The sequence below is a fragment of the Tupaia chinensis genome, unplaced genomic scaffold (genome assembly GCF_000334495.1).
Source record: "Tupaia chinensis unplaced genomic scaffold, TupChi_1.0 Scaffold000235_1, whole genome shotgun sequence".
Taxonomy (NCBI): Eukaryota; Metazoa; Chordata; class Mammalia; order Scandentia; family Tupaiidae; genus Tupaia; species Tupaia belangeri.
Genome location: NW_006159713.1, coordinates 5,877,235 through 5,895,390, shown reverse-complemented (window position 1 = coordinate 5,895,390; position 18,156 = coordinate 5,877,235). Strand labels below are relative to the sequence as shown.

Genomic DNA, 18,156 nt, shown 5'->3' with positions numbered 1-18,156 from the left:
GATCTTGGGCACGCACGCACACACACCCAGCGTGAGTTTAAGCCACCGGGTCCGGGACTCGAACTGCGGTTCGACTATGTGGGAGTCCAGCGACATAGCCATTACGCTAACTGCTGGTCCCAAAAATGTCTTTTTAACAGTTTCTGATATTAAGAATTCCAGACAAGGTGGGACCAAAAGTTAGCGTAATGGCTATGTTACTGGACTCCCACGTAGTCGACCGCGGTTCAAGTCCTGGACCCAGTGGCTTAAACTCACACTGGGCACGTGTGCATGCATGCCCAAGATCCCAAGAGGAGAATGGAGGAGAAGGGATTGGGGCGTGGCCATCCTCCCCTGGGGGTGATTTCACGCTTTCTGTCTCTCTGCCTGTCTGGCGAGCGCACACGCCCTATAGCAAAAACCTCTTCAAAAAAAAAAGAAAGAAAGAAAGAAAAAAGAATTCCAGACAAGGTGCACCTAGTTTTCTTTTATTCTTTACATCTCTCTTATCCTTTTTTCTTTTTTTTAAGAATTACTTATTTAATTAAATTAATTATTATTATCATTAAAAATTTGCTGTAGGGCACATGCACTCAAAGAGGGAGGGAGGGAAAGTGAGAAAACAAGCCCCGAACACTGGGACTTGAACCATGATGAACCACATGGGAGTCCAGTGCCCCAGCCAGCCATCATGCTACCTGCTGGTCCCATCTACTTCCTTTTTTAAAAAAAAAATATTTTGCTGGGGCCAGCAGGTGGCGTGGTGAGGTGCTGGACTCCCACATGGTTCATCATGATTCAAGTCTGGGACCTGGTGACTCATTTTCTCACTTTCCTCTTCTCTCTTTCTCTGGTAACTAGAGCAAATTCAACAACAACAGAAAAACCCCTAATGATTAATAAATAAATAATTCTAAAAAAAACCCTTAATACAAATTACTCTCAAAAAAATTATTTTGTCAAACAAGCCAGCTGGTGGCATGGTGGTTAAGGCGTGGGATTGCCACTTGGCTGACCACAGTTTGAGTCCTGGAACTGGTGGCTTGCTTTTTCACTCCATCTCTCAACCCCTGTCTCTCTGGAGCACACAAGTGCCCTATAGCAAACTTCAACAGTAACATTAATAATAATAAGTAAATTTAAGAAATCTATTTTGCCTTTGACTTGAAGAAATAAGTTATTTGTTTCTATTTTATACCTGTTTATGGGTTTGTCTGTTTCTTAGTATTAGTTTGTTTTCCGTCCCCATATTTTTTCACAGACTGTGTGTATAGTTTTGTCTTGACGCTCAGTTAAAGTCAACTAGTTTCAACTTTTTGGAGCAAGTATCATTCATAGGGTATGCTTTGGATTTTAAACTTGTACCACAATAGGAGGCACCTAACTTATACTTTGTTATTACCAAAGTAAGTGTTAAAGTAGACTTCTTATTTTGGTTGAATTATTTTGTGTATAAAAATTAAGTCAACTGTGTGTGGAATTTGAATTTTTGACTATTCTTAATCGCTTCATTTGCTTTTTTCACCCTTATCACAAAAGTCTTTGATACTATGCAGAAGGTCAGCAATTTTTCCCTCTCCCTCATCAGGTACTTCCTGTGAATTTGAACTACCTCTGAAATTAGTCTAGAAGCATAGCAGCATATGGTTTTGAGAGAAGTAATAACAATTTACATATTTCTCATATATTAATACACAACAACAACTTGGTTTTGTTTTGATAGCTGGTAACATTTATCAGGAAATAGATTTGCGTACTTCGATTCTTACTGATAGTACATTTTTCTTTCATTGTTGTTAGGAAGAGCTTGGATTTGATTGAATCTCTGTTGCGGCTGGCAGAGGTTGGTCAATATGAGCAAGTCAAACAGCTTTTTAGCTTCCCTATTAAACACTGTCCAGACATGTTGGTATTGGCCTTACTACAAATCAACACCTCCTGGCACACCTTGCGCCATGAACTCATCTCCACCCTGATGCCAATTTTTCTTGGAAACCACCCTAACTCGGCTATTATTTTGCACTATGCATGGCATGGGCAGGTAAGACATGACCATTTGATTATCGTTTCTTTGTCTAAGCAGTCAATATTCTTTAGAGCATTGACACTCACACAGGGAAATTTACCTCATTCTTTGAACTATTATGACATTCCAGGGACATCATATTGTCATAAAATTGTTTTGTCTTAGAATCATGTCAGCATTAAAATATAAAACCCTAAAAAACAGAGAGGCAAAATAATTTTTTAAGAACTCCGTGTTATTGGGGCCAGCAGGTGATGTGGTGGTGGAAGGCGCTGCACTTCCACATGGCAGACCGCGGTTCAAGTCCTAGCCTTGGAGGCTTGCTTTCTCAACGTTTGGTCTCTCTTTCTCTGTCTCTCCCTGGTCAAATTAAAATAAATTAGTAAATACATAATCTAAATGAGGTTTAATAAAATAATTTTTAAAAAGACTTAGTATTATGAAAGTTATGTATTACTAGGGCATTAATTGTTATAGATATATTTTTGTTATAGGACACACGCGCTTGCCAGAGAGACAGAAAACTAGAAATCACCACCTGGAGGGGATGGCCACGCTGCCTGAAAAGAAGAGAGAGATGAAAGAGAACGGACTGGAGCTTGAGACACATGTGCCTAGCGTGTTTTTCAAGCCTTCAGATTGGGATTTGGAACCACATAGTTGTCCATATGGGATCTCCCTGCCTTTAATTACCATGCTATGGCTGGCCTCATTTTTTTTTTCCTCAATAGCCTATGTATGTTTTTTTTTTGTTTAGTTTTGTTTTATGAGAGAGAGAGATGAAGAAACAGAGTAAAGTAGTTATTTTCGACGTGTTCTTGTTACGTCTCTATCCTTTTGCCCCACCCTCCCTATCGACTAGGGCAGCACATACTTGCCATGCTCTTTATACTCACTTTGGCCTGAAAATTGAACCTGCGCCTCCCATGCAGGTTCTGACCTCCCAAGTATGTTGCTACATTTGGGCCAATAGCCTGTATTTTTAATAGAATAAGTGTAGAAAATAAAAAGTAGTCATTTTCCTTACCTGATGTGCCCTTTTTGGCTTTTTTTCCTTACTCTAATCTTAGAGTGGGGCCGGAGGTGGCATGGTGGTTAAAGGTCTGAATCCCGCATGGCTAACTCCATGCTTTGAGACCTGGACACGGCTGCTTGAAAATCACACCTGGCATGTGCATGTGCATGCCCAGAGTCTCAAGAGGAGAATGGAGAAGGAACTACCTACATTGTGTTCTTCCTCACAGGCAGAGGAGGAAGTGTGCGGTGATTTCTCGCTTTGTCTCTCGTCTTGAATGTGCGCCCTAAAGCTAAAGTCTTTTTTTAAAATGTAATTTATATTATAAACAAGTAGTTAAAATGAACAGATAAGGCTGCTGACAGACATTAGTTCATTAGTTCATTCAGTCAGTTCTCTCTTCTTGAATTACAAATTTCAAACTGGAATTACAGTTTACAAGATGCTTAACAAACATATAGCTCAGAATTTGCAGCCCTGGAAACCAGTAGTTAACGTAATGGCTATGTCGCTTGACTCCCACGTAGTCGACCGTGGTTCGCGTCCCGGACCCAGTGGCTTAAAACTCACGCCGGGTGCGTGTGCGTGCGTGCCCAAGATCCCGAGAGGAGAATGGATGAGAAGGGATTGTCACATGACCATCTCCCCTGGAGGGTGATTTCTCGCTTTCTATCTCTATGTCTCTCTCTGTCAGTCTGGCGAGCGCATGCGCCCTAAGCGAAAACCTCTCCAAAAAAAAAAAAAAAAAAATTGCAGCCCTGACATCATTTAAACCTTTCTTATCATAACCTGCCATGTTGAAAAGAGGCTTAAAGGAACTACATTTCCCTGTTCCTGAGTGAATAGTTCTACTTGAACCAGTGCCACTGCAGGATAATTATTGGAATACAATTTGGGTATAGCAAATGTCCCTTATTTGAAACATAGTCAACTGACTTCTAGTTTCTTGTTTATGTATTACTCAGTTGCAGCCTAAGTCAGTTCTGAAATCTGGTCAGGCTATCTGCTGGTAAAAAAGAAATTGAATAATTACCAGAAAAAGCATTTCTCTTTTTAGAAATTGATAGAGTTAGAATGTGCATACAAACACCATACTCAGAAATACTGTTTAGTATGAGAAGATGGTTACCCTAACTATATATATACTTTTTTTTATAGAGCAGTAATTTATAACTCATTTTTTAGGAATTTGTAAGTTGATATAACCTCATAATCACATTACACTATTAAAATGGAATAGTCTGCTCAAGTATTATTTGAAAATGTATTGGTAGACTTAGAAAGGATAAATACGTTTATTAAATAGCTGTATGAACCAAATTTAGGGATAGTCTTCATTTGGAAATTGTTGACATAACTTGACCATAAAGACTGTTGGTATAGGGGCCAGCAGGTGGCGTGGTAGTTGAGGCACTGTACTCCATGTGGCTGACTGAGGTTTGAGTCCCAGACCTGGTGACTGGCTTTCTCTCTATCTGTCTGTATGTCTTTCTCTTGTGAGTACATATTCCCTATAGCGGATTTTAAAAATAGAACAATACATGAAATAAAATACATTTTTTTTAAAGACTCTTCACTGAAGGGCTGTTGGGTAGCGTGATGGTTAAGGCACTGGATCCCATATGGCTACTTTGTGGTTTGACCCAGGCCTAACAGCTAAAAAAATACTCTGGGGGGTACATATGCATGCGTGTCCAGAATCCTGAGAGGACAGTGGAGGAGAAGGAATTGTGATGTGGCCATGTCCTTTGTAGGGTGGTTTTTCACTTTTCCTTTTTTTGTCTCTCTCTGGAGAGAATACATGGCCTGTGTCAAATAATCTTTTTTTTTTTTTTAAGTGATTTAATTTATGATTATTTTTCAGTTTGACCAGAGAGAGAGAAGAGTGAGAAAGCAAGCCACCAGGTCCATGACTCGAACTGCGATTGGCCATGTGGGAGTCCGGCACCTTAACCACTATGCTGCCTGCCTACCCCTGTGACAAATACCTTTAAAAAAAGAAAAAAGTTATTGCAATTTTTCATTGCTTAGGATTTGAACTTAAAGTCTGCACAGATGTTCCTTACTATTACATAAGCATAACATGTAAAGTTAGCTCGGTGTTTGCTTTTAAAACACACTTCTTGGGACCAGCAGATGGTGTAAATAGTTATGTTGCTGGACTCCCCCATAGTCGATGTGGTTCAAGTCCTGGCCTGAAACTCATGCCGGTGGTATGTGCATGTGTGCCCAAAATCACAAGAGGAGACTGGAGGAGAAGGAATTGCAGCGTGGCCATCACCAGGGTGTGTGTGAGTGTGTGTGATTTCTTACTTTCTATCTCTCTGGCAGGTGTACACGACCTATAGCAAAATCCTCTCTTTTTTAAAATAATACTTTATTGGTCCTTTTTTTTTTTTTTTTTTTTTTCTTTAATGCTGTTTATTTTTTCTGTGGGCTAGACAGAGAGAGCACTTCCAAATGAGGTCTTGATGCTAAGTTACCACCTATAGCATCACCCACAGTCTTAGCCAACCATACATGATGGGCACACAGCTGCCTGGCTGCCATAATCAGGGAGATTTCCCGAAGTGACCCCAGAACCTTCTAATGTGGATTGGTCTTTCAGAGTATTGGATTTTACTGTCATCTTCTTGCCCTTTGGCTGAACATTTGTAATAGCAGCTATCAAAATGTTTAATAGTGTTGTTACTTAACCTTTCCCCCGTTTTTTTCTTAGGGACAGTCTCCCTCTATTCGCCAACTTATTATGCATGCAATGGCAGAATGGTACATGAGAGGGGAGCAGTATGACCAGGCCAAATTGTCTCGAATACTTGATGTGGCCCAGGACTTGAAGGTGAGTTAAGCAACATAGAATGAAGTTGTTTTATTTGGTAACAATAAAAAGTTTTTAAAAATATAACAATGATTATTTAGAAATTATTTCCATACAGATTTGTAGAATGAGTTGAGATGTACAATTTTGCTCACACATCTAAAGGTGTAGAAGAGAATGGTTTTAAATATGTAGAAAAGTTTTCATATGTTTTTGATGGCTCTTCACTACATTGCAAGATTGTTATAAAATTGCAACTCACCTTTTCTCATAAATAATCTGTGATAAGAAATTTTTGAGAAACTAGGTATATTTCTATACTTTATCAAATTTATTGGAATCAACAGATATTCTGTTAGTTTCATTCAATACCATTAATCACTAGGAGCATTACTACTAGTATTTTAGTTATTCTTAGGTTAGAGAAAGCCTGTGTTTAGATTTTAAAACATAGGTAAGAGTAAATCATGCTTTAAGTCTTGCTCTGTGCTATAGGTTTTGTTATGTGTGCAGCGCCAGTGGAAAAGATTATTTTGAAAGTACAGTTATACACTTCTTAAAAAATTTTTTTAATTTAATTTTATTCATTCATTCATCCATTTTAATTTGACTAGAGAGAGACAGAGAGACAAAGTGAGAAAGCAAGCCACCAGGTTCGGGACTCGAACCGTAGTCTGCTATGTGGGACTATCCAGCGCCTTAACCACCATGCTACCCGCTGGCCCCTATATTCACTTTTAAAACATGTTCTTTTTTGTTGATGCATTTTTGGATTTAATTTTCAGGTTTTTGTCATAGGACATGTGTATTCACCTGAAAGAGCCAGAGAGAGGGAAAGTGAGAAATCAACCATCAGGGACATGACTACTCCACAATCCCATCTTCATTTTCCCTTTGGGATTTTGGACAGACACGTACATGCTCCTTGCTTGATTTTAAAGCCACTAACTCTGGGGCTTGAACTAAAGTTGGCCGTGTGGGAATCCAGTGTCTTAGCCACTTCACCACCTGCTCACCTCCCTACTTTTAAATTTACTGTAGGGTCAGTGTACTTACCAAAGAGCTAGAAAGAGGGAAGGTGAGAAATACATCCTGGGGAATGGCCATACCCATTCTGGATGTTTTGGGGTCTGCACACCCAAATACCCAAGGTGTTCTTTAACGGGCCAGGTTCTGGACACAGACTGAGAAATCATACAGAATCCAGCCACCTTAACCTCTGTATCATTTAGCTGGCCCAAAGTATGTTTTTATTTTTATAAGAATTAATGTTAACAATGAAGTATACTAAGTTGTTAAAAAAAATTATGTCTGGGACCAGCAGTTGGCGTAGTGGTTATGTCACTGGACTCCCAAGTAGTCGATCGCGATTCTAGTCTTAGACCTGCTGGCTTAAACTCACGTGTGTGCTTGTGTGCCCAATATCCCGAGAGAAGAATGGAGGAGAAGGGACTGCGGTGTGGCCATCCACCCGAGAGGGGGGGTGATTTCTCACTCTCTGTCTTTCTGGAGAGCACCTGTACCCTATAGCAAAAATAAATAAATAAACTCTCCGGAAAGAAAAAATAAAAATAAAAAAATATGACCAAAGAAATGCTACAGTAATTTGTTTTCTTTAGACTTGTTTGTGAAAATCAGGAAATGGTAGGGGACTGAGGTACTTAATTGCTCGAGCGTATATAGTTTATAATACTCCTTTTTCTTTAGGCCTTGTCAATGCTGCTAAATGGTACTCCGTTTGCCTTTGTTATTGATCTTGCCGCACTTGCTTCACGACGTGAATACCTCAAACTTGATAAGTGGCTCACAGATAAAATTCGAGAACATGGGGTAAGCAATATTTGTCTATTTAGCTATACTTTTAAATTTTGGTGACTACATGGCTGAAGAAACAACTTATAAAAATGGCAGTGAAGGTTTTTTTATTCTAGATTTCAGTCATGCCTAGTAGTTATGTTTTTATATGAAGACACTTAAGCTTAATTTCAAATACACTCTTTTCTTTATTTTAGGAGCCTTTTATCCAGGCATGTATGACGTTTTTAAAGAGACGGTGCCCTTCTATTTTGGGTGGTCTTGCCCCTGAGAAAGACCAGCCCAAAAGTGCTCAGTTGCCTCCAGAAACTCTGGCAACAATGTTGGCCTGTCTACAGGCTTGTGCAGGGTAAGAACAACAGCATGCTTGAAAATGGCTGTTTTATACCAGGATGGGAATAGATGGATAACTGTTGATGTGAGGGAGGGGATATTGAAAGAAAAGTGACAATAATTTAAGATAATGTAATGGTTTTTAACTCTTAAGCATGGTACTGATTATAAAATCCATTTAAGGTTTTTTTTTTGGTGGGGGGAGGGTTTGCTATAAGATGCATGTACTCTCCAGAAAGAGAGAGACAGAGGCGCGAAATCTCTCCCCCCTCCCCCAATAGGGGGATGGCCACACCACAGTCCCTTCTCTTCCATTCTCTTCTCAAGATCTTGGGCACGCATGCATACATGCTCAGTGTGAGTTTGAGCCACCAGGTCCCAGACTCCAACCACGGTCGACTATGTGGGTGTCCAGCTACATAGCCATTAAGCCAACTGCTGGTCCCCCATTTAACTTAATTTTTCACAACTGGTTTGGGATAGATCTAAATTTATTTTGCATGTGGCTATTTAAGTTCTCTCAACACCATTTCGTTGAAAGAATGCTTTCTCTTTTTAATTGTCTAATGAAAAAGCAATTGGTGGGGCCAGCCAGTAGTCTTTGTAGTTAAGGCAGCTGAATCCCACATGGCTGACTTCACACTTTGATTCCTGGACCTGGAGGCTTAAAAAAAACTCTGAATGCTTGTGCTGTGTGCCCAAAATCCCCAGAAGAGAATGAAGGAGAAGGGATGGTGGCATGGTCACACACCCTAGGAGGTGCTTTCTTAATTTGTCAGTCTCTCTCTGGCAAACCTGTGTACCCTACAGTAAATATAAATGTGTGTGTGTGTGTATATATATATATATATATACACACACACATACATATATGTATATGTATGTATGTGTGTGTGTGTGTGTTTACTTCTAGACTCAAAGTTCTGTTGATCTGTGTGTTTCTGTTTATATCAGTTTCATAGATTATTAACATGTTCTTATTCAGTTTTGAACTTGGGAATTTCGAGTCCTAGAACTTTGTTCTCTTATTTTCAAAGTCCTTATAGCTGTTCTGTGAATTTCTATTTGGCTTTAAAGATCAGACTGTCAATTTCTATTTAAAAAAAAATTGCAAAGAGACCCAGTCTCCTTGCATTGTGATGAGGATCTTGTGTCCATGAAGAGATTTATAACTCTAGAGTTGTGATAAAGTAGATTTTTTTTTTTGTAAATATTTTTGCATATGTGCTTGCCAAGGGCTGGGGGTGATGTGAGCACACACACACACACACACACACACACACATCCCGCGGGGGGTGGGGGGGAATGGCTATGCCACAGTCCCTTCTCAATCTCTCTTGATTTTGAGGTATGCATTCAACATGCACCCAGAGAAGTTTCCAAGCTAAAAGGTCTAGGATTCTATGGTCGGCTGTGTGGTAATCCAGTGCCTTAACCTCCATATCATCTATCTGCTGCCCTTTCAAAAAGTTGATTTATGACTTTTTTTTTTTTTTCTTTGCCAGTTTTGTATTGATAGAAATTTTTACTTGGCCATTTTTGCTCGTCCCATGTACTATTTTGTAAGTTAGTTTTTTAAAGATTTATTTAATTTCATTATTCATTTATTTATTTTAATTTGATTAGAGAGAGACACAGCAACAGAGGGAAAGTGAGAAAGCAAGTCACCAGGTCTGGGACTCGAACAGTGGTCAGCCATGGGGAAGCGTCCAGCGCCTTAGTCACCACACTACCCACTGGCCCCTCTATTTTGTAAGTTTTGAAGCATAATAAAAGGGAACCCCTTTGATTCTGTCGTGCAAGTTGTGCTGAGATTATGAGTCTCTTCAAAACTAACTTTGTTTTCAGTCCTAACCATTGCTTTCTTATCTCTTCATATGCATTTTGAATTTTATTTTTTGTTCCCTTTTTTATTCCTTAAGAGACATTTTTTGCTATAGAGTGCATGCACTAGTGGGAGAGACAGAAAGTGAGAAGTCATCTCCCTGGGGAGATGGCTACGTTTCAGTCCCTTCTCCATTCTCTTCGCAGGAATTGGCCACATACGTACATGCACCCAGCGTTAGTTTCAAGGTGCTGGGTCCAGGACTCTAACCATTGTCAGCCATGTGGAAGTTCAATATCGTAACCATTTCGCCATCTCCTGGTCCCTTGTTCCTTTGCTTTTGAAAAATTTACACGTACTTACTTAAGGTGGTGGTTCTCAACTAAGTATGATTTAGCTCTGTCAGAATAATTTGATGTTACTTTTGACTGTCATAATCTTCTAGAAACTTGTGCTTCTGGTATCTAGTGAGTATAGGCCAGTGATAACACTAATTATTACATGTATAGGATGGCTACCCATAGCAAAAGTACTCTGTCCTATAAATTCTAAATGTTCTCAGATTTTAAGGTTTTAATGTTTTGCATTTCTCATTCACATATTTTGATTCATCTGGAATCAAATATTCTGGAAGATAAAAATACACACTAAGAAGTGTTTTGTGGGGGCTAGCAGGTGGTGTGGTGGTTAAGGCACTGGATTCCCACATAACGGACTACAGTTTTAGTCCCAAAACAGGCCCCTTGAAAATCATGTTAGGCACATGTGTGTGCATGAGAGGCACAAAATCCTAAGAGGAGAATAGAGGAGAAGGGAATGCAGTGTGGCTATCCCTCCTGGGGGGGGGGGTGATTTCTCACTCGCCTTTTCTGTCTCTCTCTTAGGCGAGGTTTCATACCCTATGGCAAAAATCTTTAAAAAGTTTTGTATATATATGTAAGGGAGACAGTTACCTCAGTTCTGGGCCTTGATTTCTTTAGCAAATGAATTATCACTGCTTATTTTATCTTCATTTATTTTTTCTGGATAGATTTTTGGTTTAGTGCATATACGCTTTCTGGCGAGACTGACAGAAAACGAGAAATCACTCCCCAAGGGGGGGATGACCACAATCCCTTCTCTTCCATTCTCCTCTTGGGATTTTGTGCTTGCATGCACATGTGCCTGGTGTGAGTTTTAAGCTGCGGAGTCCAGGATTCAAACCTTGCCTTCCTTTCTCCCTTGTTTATCAGTCTTGTCGGGATTTGGGGCATGCACGCACACATGCCCAGTGTGTTTCCCATGCACCTTACTTTCATTTGATAACATTTTGCATGGAAAAAACAGAAAAATATGTCATGAGTTTTTCGATGATCTATTATCTTGGAGTTTACTATATAGAATTAGCTTCCTTATATCTTTTTCATTGCTGCATAATTTCTGCTGAATGGGCACTCTGTGCTCAGGTCAGCCAGTTTTCTACTGGTGCACATTTTGATTGTTTTTTCACTCTTCATATCACAAATAGTGTTACAGTGAATAAAACAGTGCTCTGTAGCATCATCTCTGCCAGTGTTTATTGGATCCCACTGGAAGTGGAATTGTTAGTGGGTTAAATGGCTGTGTAAACTGTTGAATACTGCAAGATTTCCTTATGTAGAAAGTTTTCTATTTTGAATAACTGTTAGCTGTGTGAATGACTTAGTCTTATGAATACCAGACACGTCAGTCTGCCAAGTGAGATATCTCCACGAAATTTTATTCCCAGGGTAGTTAATATTTTGTACACAGATACATTTTAAAATGCTGCTTCAGGGGTCAGCAGGTGGTATGGTGATTAGGGTGCTAGAATCGCACATGGCATGACTGCTTTCTGAGTCCAAGATGTGGCTTGCTTTTTTTTCTCAAGCACATATGTTATATCAAATTTAAAAAGTAATAATAAGGTATTGTTTTTTAAGTTTTGTTTTTTAAGTGCTGCTTCAAAGTGGTACTAGTGTCCTCATCCTTAAAATATCAATAATTTTTGCTGTCTTAAGCATCTGTTGTAAACTAGTGATTTTACTTCTTGTTATTACTAAGGTACATTTATAAACTCATACCGTTAGGAGTGAAAGTCTTCCATTACTTTTCTGTATTCTAATATTTTTCTTGACATCAGTAGGTCATTGTTTGTTACATATGTAGTCCATGTTCTTACCATTGTTATTTTTTTGTTGCCACAGGTAGAAATCTTTATCCCTTTTGCTGTAATTACTTAATATAGATATTCTTAGTACTGTTAGCACCCTGTCTATTTTTAAAATGGTGTCTCATTTGTGTAGTTGAATAGAAGGGACCTCACAGTTTTATGAGACAATATTGACACTCTTAATTAGGAAGATGGGATTTTGGTCGTATATCCTACTTGACATTTGTTATAGAATTTCTTCACTTTTCTTCCCTTAAGGAGTGTTTCTCAGGAGTTATCGGAAACCATTTTAACCATGGTAGCCAACTGCAGTAATGTTATGAATAAGGCCAGACAACCACCACCTGGAGTTATGCCAAAAGGACGCCCTCCCAGTGCTAGTAGCTTGGATGCCATTTCTCCTGTCCAGGTAAACAAATGGTACTTTTGGTACATCTGCATTTATTCATATTATGAAATAGAATAATGTATATCATGATTAATTATCTGAACTTACTACATTTTAGATAAGTGCATGTATAGCATCCACTTATATTTTAATGGAGATCCATGAATAGGTATTATAGTTGAAAATAGATTTTAATCATCAAGTAGAACATGACTGAGGAAAGAAACAAATTAGCTTATTTAGGTAAATGAAAGGGACTCTTTTAAAAATAAGAATTACTTAGACTCTTGGAAAATAAGCACTGCCTTTGAACCTGATATGTCTTGTTTGTAGCTTCACGGGCCAAGAAACAGTGCTAGAGCATAACGACTTGTTATAACTGGGGCTCTTCAGCTCTCAACTGAACTGCTCTTTTAAAAACAAGGTACATTTAAGTTACTCCCTGACATCGACCACCCCCTTCTCTCTGGGAGCAACACAACCTGCTTCTATTTTCAGCTGCATTGAATGGCAGATTGGGGTTTAAGAAAAGAAAGAGGCACTTAGTTATTCTTCAATGGTGGCTTTATAAAAAGTACTCGCTTTTCTTTTTCTATAGTCATGAAGGTATGAAATGGTGCCACAAACTAAGAAACTTGGGAAATATAGTATTATTTAAAAAATACTTTGGAGAATAGCATACCTTGTTTTTGTTTGTTTTTAGAATCAGCTGATGTCCTCAAACCCTGAAGATTCTCAAGTTTTGACTCAATTTGTTTTAACTAGAAAATTTATTTCTGATTCTAATACCTTTATCGTGTTTAAAGTTAACATCTTAATTTGAGGTTATTTTTGTTTTTAAGTGGCTTGTTGGAAGTTGCAAAGACTTAATGTAATAGCTGCCCCATGTCATTCCTAAATGTTCAATAGTACAGCTATAGGGCAGTTCTTAAATGTTTATTCTTGAAGTTTTGTAGTCCTCTTACAACTCTAGTACTTTGGCAGGGGTGAAATCTTTAAAACATACATGACATAGTAAGAAAACTGACAGGCACACTTGACTTGATCTTGGGATTCAAGTACCATGATTGTGTGAGTGTTGGAGTTTGCTTAAGAGTATGAAGAGCTGTTGCTTAAAGATTGCTTTGCCTGTGTCAGACCTGCCTTTCCTTGAAGTATGTTTAATACATTTTTATAATGTTTTTCTTTAGATTGACCCTCTCGCTGGAATGGCATCTCTTAGTATAGGTGGTTCAGCTGCCCCTCACACTCAGAGTATGCAGGGTTTTCCTCCAAATTTGGGTTCTGCATTCAGTACCCCTCAATCACCAGCAAAAGCCTTTCCACCCCTTTCAACCCCAAATCAAACAACTGCATTCAGTGGTATTGGAGGACTTTCATCACAGCTTCCAGGTAAGGGGTGGTTGGGTTGGAGATGGATTATTTGTAAGTTTCAGTCTGCCTTAGTGTATGCTACAAAGTTTGGAGTTGATGTTATAAGGAAAGCTGCTTAAACGAAATTGTGAAAGGTGCTTCGACATGCAGTTTCAAAGAGGATTACATTATTACGTCCTATAAGTCAAATTGAAATAAAGAATTAGGATGTTTGTAGTTATAAAATTAGTTGTATTATTGAATAAGGATTCTGTGTTAACCAAATGGTAGTATAGACAGTAACACATGTGTTACTCACACATTCTACATTTTCTAACCCTCATAAAAAGCCTTACATCAAGATCTCACAGCTTTACTAGGTATTCCAGGTAGGTATAAAAAATATATTTTGTGCTTAATACATGCAGGCATATATCATCTTCCTTGTTGGATTTCCTTGAAAATGATAGTAAATCCCTAATACTTTATCGATTATTTTGGCTGCAGTGGAAGTTATATTTTTGTTTGTGTCTTCCTGTGTCTCCTGAGCCTTCTGTGCTTTTTATATGCAGCCTATCAGTTAGGGTTCTAAAACCTAAGGACTACAATATCTTGATCCTGTAACCTGTTAATACTGTTATGTGGTTCTAGCCTAGACAGTTCATTCACTTAACCCAAAGTTATTGTACTAAGGCCTTTCGTAGTAAAGCTGTAGCTATTATAAAAGATTCTTTTTGCCAGAGGGGAGAGAAATAAAGAAGTTCTGACTTATGGTAACGATAATTAATAGTAAGAGAGCAGCATGAAATTCTTACGTTTTAGTCACGAGAAAAGCAAGCCAGCTCCTCTTATTTTGACTCCCTGGGTATATACTGTTATGTGGTTTGGGAATGTATACATCAAAAATTTTATGTATTTGTATCAAGAATATAAATAGCCTAATCTTAAAAACCTTGGTATTGCTGTTTTTGTTAGTTTAGGTTCTTTATAAAATTGAAGAGACATGATAAGGGAATTAACAAAGACTTAAGAACTTAGTATCTGAAATGTGGGTTAAGTCCAAGAATGTGAGTAATGATAGGACTTCTGGCTACCCTCATTCTCTCTAGTAGGTGGTCTTGGCACAGGCAGCCTGACTGGTATAGGAACTGGGGCTCTTGGACTCCCTGCAGTGAATAACGACCCTTTTGTACAGAGGAAACTGGGCACCTCTGGATTGAACCAGCCTACATTCCAGCAGAGTAAGATGAAACCTTGTAAGTGGTAGTGTTGTCTGTGACTGTGAAGTGTGACTGATACACATAAAAAATTTTTTTGATTGTATGTCTGATTTGTTGTCTCTAGAATTATATGGACAAAAGAACTATGCATTGAATGCCTCCCAGACCAAAGGGAATCAATTTACAAATTTGAATCATTAAAATAAAAATTAGCGCTATCTTCCTGTTTTTGCTCTGGATTTCCAGAATAAAATGTAATGGTTAGTAAGAAGCAGTATCCTTAGGGTATTATCCTAAAAGTAAAGAGTAGGTATGATAAAGAGAAAAGATTTCATCGGTTGAAAAATATATGTATGTAAATCTTGTATATAACCTAAACATTTGTTTGTATTTTTTTTGGTTATTTTGGGTTTTTGTTACCGTTTTTTTCTTTCCTTTTTTTTAAAGTTTAGTTTAGTTTTTTTTGTTTGTTTGTTTGAGAGATTTTTACTACAGGGCATGTGCACTGGCCAGAGAGACAGATACAGAAAGTGAGAAATCACACACAGCCGGGAGGGTGGCCATGCCTCAATCCCTTTTCTTCCATTCTCCTCTCGGGATTCTGGGCATGGGCATGCACACACACACACACACACCACACACACACACACCCGGCATGAGTTTAAGCTGCCAGGTTCAGGACTCAAACTGCATTCAACTACATCAGAGTCCAGCAACATAATCATTACGCCATCCGGTGGTCCTTGTTTATGTTGTTTTTTTAACAAGTCATTTGTTAGAAAATTTTTAGATTTTTGTTTCTGCGTGGCATTTTATAAAGTAATTAATTATCTTTACCTATTTTTTAAGGTTAAAGTTTTATAGTATATAACCTTATAATAAATATTAATATATATTTATATATTATGTATAAGGTTATTATAGTTTATAATCTTATAATACTATAAATATAACATCACATAATATATAATATTTAAAACCCAACTTTTTAAAAGTATATTTTATGTTTTTTTATGTTTTTCTGTCACAGGAGAGGTAGGTACCTTTGACAGGGTCTTGCCATACTGCAGTCCTCCCCTCATGTCCTACAGGCCTAGATCACAGGTGTGTTTACCGTGTTCAGGTCCAACCACGAATCTGATCTTGGGCCTCCCGTGTGGCTCCAGTATAGCACTTAGTATCTCCTGCTGGTACCACTGCACCTGAGCCTAACATTACTTTTTAAATTTCATTTTTTTAGTAATTATATGATCCTGCAGTTACAGACGCTGTCTTTATAAATCTTTAGGTGTAATTAACAGGTTTTTGTCATTGGAACTAAATAGTCATGATAGCCTTGAAAATATAAAATTTAAAATGTTAGTGTGAAAGTCTTGTCTGAATGATATGTTTTGTAGCATGCCTTTGTGTTTATATCAGTTTGTTGTGTTCAAATTTTTATGTTAGGTGTGAACTTTATTATAAAGTAGCAGAGACTTGTAAAAACCTCTAGTGAGGTTGTATGAAGGGTAAGTGCATTATGAGTTTGTATCTACCAAACCGTCATATTGTAATAAGCCCTCATGAAGAAAATGTTAAAGTAGAACTATGTCAGGCATTCTTGTTTACAAAAAAAAATACTGTCTTCCCTGAGTGCTTTAATATTGAAACTTGACCATTTAATACTTTTATTCAGTTAATTTTTTCTCTTAAAATTAGAACTATCTTAGGCTTGTTGGCTCTCTGATGTATGGAAGAGTGGAGAGAGGGGTTAAATAAAATGATTGCTTTTATTTTTCCAACAGCGGACTTGTCTCAGGTATGGCCAGAGGCAAACCAGCACTTTAGTAAAGAGATAGATGATGAAGCAAACAGCTATTTCCAGCGAATATATAATCACCCACCACATCCAACCATGTCTGTTGATGAAGTGAGTATCTAGGGTGATCTAGTTAATCATTGTTGAGGCAAATCGTAAGTGCCCTTTTCCAGATTTTTAGAAGTCCTTCTTAAAATGTTTATAAACCTCAGTTATAATCTCAATCTCTGTTTATTGGTAAATATTCTGCTTCAAAAGGGTTCTATTAAGAATATTTGAGGAAGGTTCTTAGTATTTGTTTCTTTTATATACATATTGTTTTTGCCTTGTTTTTCCAGGTACTAGAAATGCTCCAGAGATTTAAAGACTCTACGATAAAGAGGGAACGAGAAGTATTTAACTGTATGCTAAGGAACTTGTTTGAAGAGTATCGGTTTTTCCCCCAATACCCTGATAAAGAGTTACATATAACAGCCTGCCTATTTGGTGGAATAATTGAAAAAGGACTGGTCACTTACATGGCACTAGGTCTGGCCCTGCGATATGTTCTTGAAGCCTTACGCAAGCCTTTTGGATCCAAAATGTATTATTTCGGGATTGCTGCACTAGATAGATTTAAAAATAGGTGAGTGGATGGGTGTTTTCCATTTTAGCATAAAAAGCAATGATCATCGTTTATCAGTGGTGTGTTCCCTCCCCCCACCCAGTCATTATAGATGAACAAATTTTAGTTATTTGACTAGAAGAGGAAAAATTGAAAACAGTTCAATTCATTATAATTACCAAGTGGTAGGGTAACTATAAAATAACAGTGTGGTGGGGTTTGGTTGTTCATTGAGGTATACTTTACATACTGTAAAGTCACCTCTCTTTAGGTGTACAGTTCTTTAAATTTTGAGAAAATTTTAGGCTTGTAGTCAGTACCACTGATTTTTGTTTAGAATTACTTATTATTTAACTTGCTGTAGTCATAAGAGAGACAGAGACAGGGGAAGTGAGAAAGCAAGCCACTAGATCTGGGACATGAATTCCCCAACATACCGTAACCTTCTGGTCCCTATATTAAATATTTCTTCTTCTTGTTCTTCTCTCTCTCTCTTTTTAAATAAAGAGAGTTTTCCTATAGGGTATGTGTGCTTACTAGAGAGACAGAGACAGAAAACAAGAAATCATTCCCCAGGGGGTATAGCTACGATACAATCCCTTCTCTCTCTCCTCTCAGGATTTTGGGCACACGTGCACATGTACCGGGCATGAATTTTAAGCCACTGGGTCCAGGACTCTAACCACAGTCAATTGCATGGGAGTCCAGCAACGTTACCATCACGCCATTTGCTGGTCCCAATACCGAATAGTTCTGACACCTTCGTCCTCGAGAAATACCCTTGTTCTCTTCTGTATGTAGTCTGTTCT

At 38.1% G+C, this 18,156-nt stretch overlaps 1 protein-coding gene and 1 non-coding gene across 8 annotated transcripts in view; both read left to right on the top strand.

The window, feature by feature from the left end:
• Nucleotides 1–18,156, top strand: part of CNOT1 (CCR4-NOT transcription complex subunit 1) — a 99,252-nt gene that overhangs the window by 43,799 nt on the left and 37,297 nt on the right. For 3 of the 7 annotated variants that reach the window (XM_006148466.3, XM_014587804.2, XM_027771869.1), the window contains 9 exons: nt 1,783–2,023; nt 5,743–5,862; nt 7,549–7,671; nt 7,854–8,005; nt 12,243–12,393; nt 13,563–13,764; nt 14,835–14,981; nt 16,730–16,854; nt 17,082–17,368. In XM_006148466.3, the coding sequence (XP_006148528.1) occupies nt 1,783–2,023; nt 5,743–5,862; nt 7,549–7,671; nt 7,854–8,005; nt 12,243–12,393; nt 13,563–13,764; nt 14,835–14,981; nt 16,730–16,854; nt 17,082–17,368 (1,548 nt within the window). The remainder of the gene's footprint in view (nt 1–1,782; nt 2,024–5,742; nt 5,863–7,548; nt 7,672–7,853; nt 8,006–12,242; nt 12,394–13,562; nt 13,765–14,834; nt 14,982–16,729; nt 16,855–17,081; nt 17,369–18,156) is intronic. The other 4 variants (XM_014587807.2, XM_014587805.2, XM_006148467.3 and 1 more) reach the window with 2 other exon arrangements.
• On the top strand, nt 12,669–12,804 carry LOC114007798 (small nucleolar RNA SNORA50). The gene has a single exon (XR_003549387.1). It is a non-coding gene; the product is annotated as a small nucleolar RNA SNORA50 (small nucleolar RNA).